The 8,037-nt window shown below is 40.1% G+C and overlaps 2 protein-coding genes across 3 annotated transcripts; both read left to right on the top strand.

Annotated features, from left to right (window-relative positions):
* Nucleotides 1-582: 582 nt before the first annotated feature.
* RB195_001991 (uncharacterized protein) lies at nucleotides 583-5,049 on the top strand (the record flags this gene model as incomplete). 2 transcript variants are annotated; one of them, XM_064199030.1, is made up of 10 exons in its annotated part: nucleotides 583-720; nucleotides 838-925; nucleotides 1,084-1,153; nucleotides 1,877-1,958; nucleotides 2,186-2,269; nucleotides 2,328-2,439; nucleotides 2,702-2,780; nucleotides 3,412-3,505; nucleotides 3,594-3,711; nucleotides 4,913-5,049. In XM_064199030.1, the coding sequence occupies 10 exons, from the start codon at nucleotides 583-585 to the stop codon at nucleotides 5,047-5,049; spliced, it is 1,002 nt and encodes a 333-aa protein (XP_064054910.1). The 2 variants fall into 2 exon arrangements, with proteins under 2 accessions (XP_064054910.1, XP_064054911.1); XM_064199029.1 differs by lacking the exons at nucleotides 1,877-1,958; nucleotides 2,186-2,269; nucleotides 2,328-2,439; nucleotides 2,702-2,780; nucleotides 4,913-5,049 and adding an exon at nucleotides 3,787-3,833.
* A 270-nt stretch (nucleotides 5,050-5,319) lies between these two features.
* Nucleotides 5,320-5,907, top strand: RB195_001990 (uncharacterized protein; the record flags this gene model as incomplete). Its single annotated transcript, XM_064199028.1, has 1 exon — nucleotides 5,320-5,907. The coding sequence occupies one exon, from the start codon at nucleotides 5,320-5,322 to the stop codon at nucleotides 5,905-5,907; it is 588 nt and encodes a 195-aa protein (XP_064054909.1).
* Nucleotides 5,908-8,037: the final 2,130 nt, after the last annotated feature.

The raw sequence follows: 8,037 nt of genomic DNA, 5'->3' as shown, positions 1-8,037 counted from the left end.
TGTGATCCCCGTGTTCTCGGTGCAACGAAACTCTCAACTATTATTTAACGGCATCACCCCACGAATCTGAGGTGGTACGGATTTCAAGTGGAGTATTCGTATTCGGGATGGGAGACTATGGAGAGGGGGGTGATTCCGTCCATTTGTTCCTAATTGCCGTAAAAAACGGCCCGGAAGATACGGCTTCAGGCATTTTGGCGCAGTATTTTCTAAAAGGGGTTCGATTGGAGCGCGCCAGCCTTGTGCGAAGCCGCATCTTACGGGCCGTTTTTTACGGCAATTACGAAGAAATGGACGGAATCACTTCCATCCCCATAATCTACTATCCCGTATAAGAATACTCCACCTGAAATTCGTACCACCTCAGATTCGTGGGGTGATGCCTTTAAGCAATTGTTTTGTTACGCCAAAGACTATCGTGTAATGAAGCTTCGAAATTTTTCAGGAATAGATCTTAGTCATCACCAAAAAACGATATGAATCAATGAGTTTTTAGTACATGTACTAAAAATATGCTGGAAAAGCAATCCCCTTGCAATGGGATCGAATCGAGTACACTACTTCAAAAAAAAATTCCAGAACATGTTGATGAGTATCATGCTGGTAGTGGGTATCTTTTCTGCAGATGTTTTCGAATGTGGACTCTCAGCGAATTCTAAACACGACAAAATATGGAGACCTTTTCCAGAAAACGCTCCCAAGAGTCCTACTAGCAAAATGGTATAGTGACATTCAATATAGTGATCCAGCTTAAGGCAACACAACTAATAGTTGTTTTCGAACCTAACAAGCCATAGAAGTGTAACTTTGCCTTGACTAATTCTCATTATTTCCCAGATCCGCATGTTTATTGTTGGTGGAACAAGAGCTCTGGAAGGCGCCTGGCCATGGTACACGTTAATTAAATACAGGAGTTTGAACGATGGTAGGTTAATACGAACAGTCTAACGTGCATAAGTGCAATCGAAGAAACAGAAACATTTCTTATATCATGACATGCTCCTGCATGCGACGATGGCAATACTCCCAACAAAATGGTTTGGAGTATCCATTATTGAAAAGTCCAGAAAACTTTTATTGCAGGTAAACTCTACATTTGCGGAGGATCTCTCATATCAGCGAACCATGTTCTCACCGCTGCTCATTGCGCTGTGTAAGTTCAATATATTTTAAACTTAAAACATAATTGTTGGGGTACTGAGAAAGAGATTCGTTGAAGGTAGCGTATCACGATATTGACGTAGTACGGAAACCACAAGTAAGACGTGTAGTCCGGAAAACGAGCGTGGCTCTGTCCCCTGATCGTCATAAAAACTGTATGGAGCACGGTGCTCTTACCCAGAAACTTAGTTTGCGACGCCCCACCCGCCTGCGCCGCATGTGCGGCGGTCGAAGATTAATAAGGCCCTCCCACCAACCTATTATAGTAAAACCAATGAATAGGCTGCTGAAGGGACTTGAACTTGTACAGAGAGGTTTTACAGAGAACATTTTGACGTATCTTGTAGGATTTAAAGCAGTTCCTACGCGGTTTTTTTAAAGACGGTTAGGGAGAGATCAGCGGAACCGCGCTGGTTTCCGTAATCTAGAGCCCAGTCTCTACTCTTCGTTAGGGTTTCCTAAAGATAAAGTATACCCATAATTTTGGAGAAAGAAATGGCACACAAAGGTTAAGTTCTAGCGAGAATAGTCACTGTTCTCGATGTTTGTCAATTCAAATCTGACGTCACTTTTTTAAATGCGCTGCTTCGTAACGATACCAAATCCGGATCTAACAAATTGTTAATTTTAAAAGGGGTACTAGTTTGCTTACATAACTCTTTATTTAAATGAATCTTAGAAAAGATTAGATATTGAGAAGATAAGAAACATTTAGAGAGATGAGCGTTGAAGATACGAACGTATCCATTGGCACAACTTTATCCGGAATAAAAGTACTGCCTGAAATAACCTACAATGTCCATCAGTTTGTTTTCTCCTTTTGCTACCTGGAGCAGGAAGCGAGTTTCGATTTAAAGGCAGCATACCAATGCAAATCCATCTGAGTGTGATCGAGCGCATATTAGTGACTTCAACTTTAACTATTTGTTGAGAAATCACAACAGCCTCAGTTTTTTGGTATGCTGTATTTAAAGAAACTAAGAAGTGAGATCAGCACACCCGCCACTTCAAATATACTTTACAGCTTAAGAAAAAATTCATCTACTCAAAGTATTCGGCGAATATGGAGAAGAGCCCTCGCCAACTTCATGACATAGCAATTTTACAGGCATTAATATATTTGCATTAGTTTCCACTCAGAACTAAACTTGCAAGAATCATTTCAGCTTTCAACTCAAGTGCAATTTACGGAACATCGAAGACCTATCAGCATTTCTTCTCCACCGAGTTATCTTGCAAATATTTCTGCATACGTTACTGGATTCGGAGCATACAATGGTACATTTAGATGAGCACAAGAGCCACATAAGAGAATACTTCTTCTAGATGCACTTCGTTTTATCAAATCCAGATTATTCTATCAAATTCTCAAGACTGTAAGGTTGACGAGAAGTAAAAGTAAAAATGTGTACCTCAGCCTCAGCCTTAAATTTGTTAGTATTGCCGGAATCAAAAGAGACTTCACCGTAGTTAGATACTGACCTCCGAAGACTTGCACTAGTTATTTTACTTCACTATAATAACAAACCGTAGCCTTTAGTTGGCGATGATATTGGCACAAGCATAAGCGACTACCTTCAGCAAACAAGGCTACCTCTTCTCACTAAAGAAGCCTGCTCGTAAGTTTACATTCAGAATCTGTGTAGTGAATAGAAATTGCGAAAAAAAAATTTAGAATCAGACATTATAACACATAAAAGTCAGTTTTACGTGATACTGCTGACCTTGAAATCCAGCTAATCCCCTTCCAATCCTTAGGAAACAAAGGAAAACAAAGGAAATCTAATTCCCTGCCATTCTTCTCTTTCTGTGCTTTTAAACACTAAGTTGTGCGCCTTTAAGCTCAAATATACTTGAGCGTACTTACAGTCGTGTTCTTTCGTAACTCTTAGCTCTTCCTGCCCATCAAAGAAAATATGTTAAAACAGCTATATGGCTCAACTTCATAGGGTCACAGTAATCCCAGAAGACTACCTAACAATGACCTGATTTCCATCAAGTTGTCGACCACATACACATTAGCAGGTCTGCCAGGTTCCCGATTGACATGAAACATATCACTGTCCAAGAATGTACGTCTTCGCGGGATTGTATGAGGGTCGAAAGAAAAGAAAGAATCAAAATAATGTGAAAACACGTGTATTTCTCCTGTTACAAAGGAAGTTACTAATGATTGATTAGGAGATCCGATCGATTAGATCTACCAAAGGAAATCAAGCAAAAAAAAAAACTCTACCAACAAAAATCTAGGCAACGATGGAGAAAACTGAAGAGTTACGGTGGAGGATTCGATATTGCATCTACTCAACTGTGTGCAGGATCACTAGGACACGGAACTGCGCAGGTATCGGCATATTTCCATGGTCAAATGTCGATTATCTATGTCAATTTGTACTTTGCAGAGAACCTTGTATTTCATATGTTCGTTTCAGGGAGACAGCGGTGGTCCTCTCATGATCAGAAATGATGAAGGACAATGGTACCAAATAGGTATCACATCGTTTGGTATTAACACAGGTCCTGGGTACTACGATCAAAATATGGCACCTGGTAGGTTGTGGTTTTCATAATTTGTAGTATTGCATCCTAGTTTTCATGTTTTGCTAAAACTTCAATCAAATCTAGCAGCTCGTAAATGCATAGCAACAATAAGATTGTTAATAGGAGGTTAGTTAACAACCTTTTTTTTGGAATAAACGTCAAAGTTCTCTCTTTAAACAGACACATTGACGCCAAACTCGCGTTTCTTGTGTTTCGCAATAAGACAGGAGAGCTATTTTCCTTTCCTAACTTATAATAAGTCCCAAAGTGTACCAACCTTCTTCGTTCTATTCTTTCTCTTTTTGCCCTTACCCTTGCGTGTTGTTTTTGCTACACGTCTTGTGCACACATTTTTCTCGATGGTCATATATTTAATCAAGATTTATAGCAATCAAAGAAAATGAAAGCTATGGTGGATCACGTTGTGAAACACACTTTCTACGTACACATTATGAGGTTCTGGATTTTTTTTTCTGAAATAATTCGTTGAAAAAGATCTCACTCATGTTATAATAAACTTACTGCTAGAATGTTGAAATTTTGGGTAACTCGTTTCAACTGCATCTTCTTCAGATGTGACTAACTTCGTTGTTGCAGTTTTTCCCCAATCTTACTATTACATTAGACCTTGTGCTAACAATTAATTAAACCTTGTTCTAACAAAATACCTGAAGAAAAGAAAAACTGAAAAGCTAATTGAGTGTGTAATTGTGAAAGAGCCGTATCCTTCCATCGTGACCCACCATTGGTCAAAATATTGTTTGATAAAGTATGTCCTAGATGGGGCACGCTTTTTTGTCCAGCAGAAGCAATAATTTGAAAACTTGACCGTCAATGTCTTAAATCCTATTCTTCTTGCTCATTCACGTAATCACGGTTGCATCACTTTCGTTCCTTCGTAGAATTCAGTGACACCCGCCGCTTTCATCCATTTTCTTCAGTTCAAATATAACTACGCCATTTCTTTTCCTGCGTCTTTAAGTAACCCGCAAATACTTCCAAGGTTTGACAGTCTAGCGAAGGAGAGAATTCACAAGAATTCATGGTCGTATTTTACACGCTTTGATCCTCGCCCCTTTTCAGAAGCTCGATCACTCCTATAGTTTCGAGCTCTGAGCAATGTTTTGGATAAAGATAAAGTAGTCTATTTCTCGAGTTGTTGAAGGCAGCCGCAAGAACATCACATATGAATATATCTTTCTCCTTGCAGGGATTTACACACGTGTTTCATCTTATTGCGAATTCATATCCTCTTCTACTAACGGAGAAGTCCCATGTGATTCAGGAAACTACCACCTTCGAACTTTAGCTACTTTTATGTTACTGTTGACTGCCTCATTATCATGAATTTGTTTTGGATATCAGACGAGAAGAACTGCTGTCGCAACTGTCATTAGCAATCAAATAATAACAAATGTATATGGCCCCTCTATATATGTCCAACTGAGTGAACGCGACTTGAGTGTAGGAACGCATGCCCTTTCTCTGCCTAATGCGCTTTCATTCTTCTCCCTATATCAATCGAAGGCACAACGAGCTCACCCGATTGGTCGCATTCGTATCCACATTTATCATGCTATACAATAAAGCGAAGCCGAGGTATCACGAGAGTACAAGATGCCACTCTGTCTCACTTTCATCGACTTGAAGAAGGCCTTCGACTCAGTTGAGACGGAAGCGGTCGTAGAAGCCTTGGACAACGAAGACGTCCTTACTCAGTACATAAAGGTACTTCGAGAGTTGTACAGTAACTTGACGACCGGAATTTCGCCATTCTGCAAGAATATCATCATTGACGTGAAGAGGGGTGTCCGACAGGGTGATACAATCTCACCCAAAATATTCACAACCACCCTCGAGAACGCAATGCGAAAGTTGGAATGGGACGACATGGGAGCAAAGGTTGATGGTCAGCAGCTACACCATTTGCGCTTTGCTGATGACATCGTACTGACAACACCTAGCATCAGCCAAGCGGAACGAATGACCGAATTCGACGAAGCATGTGGATGCATTGGTCTTCAACTAAATCTGCAAAAGACGATGTTCATGCGTAACGGATGGGTTTCGGATGCTCCATTCATGCCCAACGGAACGAACATATCCAAATGCACCAGCTACGTTTGTCTGAGTCAGGAATTGAACATGATCAACGACCTGACCCCCGAGCTGGGCAGGGGGACGAGCGACTTGAAGAGCGTATAAGAGTATCGAGGATGTAGTGAAGAAGACCAAGAACACCCGGCTCTGTGCTCACCTCTTCAACACCACTGTACTTCCTGCCTTGAATTATACTTGGCAAACCTTCGCAAGCAGGACGAAAACGCGGAGAGCATCATTAAACGCACAAAATTGAGAGAACAATTTTAGGAGTATCTCGCTTCACGCAAATGAGGGACGGGATTCCAAGTTCTTTCCTACGTCAACGTTCGAAGATTAGAGAAGCCGCCGCGTTTGCCAAGGAAAGTAAAATAAGGTGAGCCAGACGTGATCTGCTTCAACCACAGGAAGACCGCCGACCCGATGGTCAGATTTCTTCACAAAGCCCTTCAAAGAAAATTATGATACTCCCATTCGAAAAGAGGAACCACTGGGCGACTCTTGCACGCGATCGGTACACATGGAAGACTTACTGGTGCCCGCTCGACCAGTTCGAAGATAAATGGGCATCAAGATGGTCAAGGTGATATAATAACGCCCTTAGTCCGTGTGTTTGTGTATGTTTGTGTGTGTGCGTGTTTGTCTGTGCGTCACGAAAATAATCTGTAATGATGCAAAACTCTTCACCAGTGAGATGCCGAACCATCGTCATGCACCTGATAGGTGAGCACTCTACCTTTTCACCATTGTTCAAACCTATGTATTCATCTGTGCTGGTTTTGATAAGGCAAGTTAGTCTCTCATATATTAGGGTAAATAAACTTTTAAGTATACTGTACATGGAAGATTACTCCCAAATTTGCAAAACAGTGTAATTGATTAGTTCTTCGATTATAAAGACAGGTTGGAAGTTTTCTTTTAAATTTTATTTACTAAACTATCTTTAACTAAACATTTTTAAGTTATTACCTAAGTCACCACAACCGCAGTTTTTTTTTTTAACTTGAGTGAACAGAGGTGTTCGACTAGTCAGTAAGCTTCCTATTTAAGAATTATATGACACTTCAAGAAGGACACCTGGAGCTGCACTACTGTGCAAACACAAAAGAAAAGGGAAAAGGTAAAAAAAGTGCAATGGATTGAAATATTTGTCTCTGCATTTCCATCCAACCCTTATATATTTCCTAGACATTACTTTTTCCTACGATTTTATTCCAGGTTTTACTGATGTTACCTGTTTAGAAGTATTAATTATGGCTTTGGTTTCAAAGAAATGAATTCCAAAAGAAATGAGGTTTCAAAGAAATATGACAATGTAAGAAAACTCAATTCAAACATGGCAAGAAAAGAAGAATGGAATGCTAAAGTTTTTAAAACGTTTGATCTTAGCATTACTGGAACAGAAATATCTAGAACTGGTCGCATCCATAAGATCAACCATGGATGAATGAAAAAGCGAACGGCATGTTTAGCATTGGGCAACGCTCACCATTCTATCATTAGAACGCTTTTATCTTTCTTAACGCTCTGTAAAGAGTTCGTTTGTTCTTTTGCTAATTATTCCTATCATTTATGTCTACTACTCCGTTCTATGTGTTTTCTTTCTGTTGAATATCAAAAAGCTACCACTTCATTTATTTTTTTACCATTTTAAAACTGCTCAGATTATTGTACGTGCAGGAAACCTTCGCATTCTTCTTTTGGTCCTGATAAATTGAGTTTCTGAACATTATCACTTAACAATATAATCATCATGCTATATAATTACGGGCTTAGTCCGTGTGTGCATGTGTGTGTCTGTGTCACAAAAATACCCCATAATGATGCAAAACTCTGTATCAGTGATGTGCCGAATCATAGCCATGCAACTGATAGGCGAGCACTCTACCGCTGAACCACTGCCCAGAGTTATGAGCACATGTATTTTGGCTTTGATAAGGCGTTTGTTCCTGTCATATGTAATTGAGGGTAAATAAACTTTTATGTGAATGTATACTTCCAAATTTGGAAACTATAATGCTGTATAATAACGGGCTTATTCTGTTACGTGTACACGTCTGTGTATGTCTCAGTCAAAAAAAAAATCCAAAAAGAGAGGGAGACGGACACCATGGCGTTGGTTTGGTGCGCTAGAGCCCCAACGCGGTAAAATTGGGTGAGACGGGTCCTACGGCGTCGAATTCGTGCCCGTAGCCAAATATCTGTAAAATGAGGAGAGACGGATTCTACTGCATC

The sequence above is a fragment of the Necator americanus genome, chromosome IV (genome assembly GCF_031761385.1).
Source record: "Necator americanus strain Aroian chromosome IV, whole genome shotgun sequence".
Classification (NCBI taxonomy): domain Eukaryota; kingdom Metazoa; phylum Nematoda; class Chromadorea; order Rhabditida; family Ancylostomatidae; genus Necator; species Necator americanus.
Note: the sequence above shows the minus strand (reverse complement) of the source record. Positions and strands in the feature narration are given on the sequence as shown.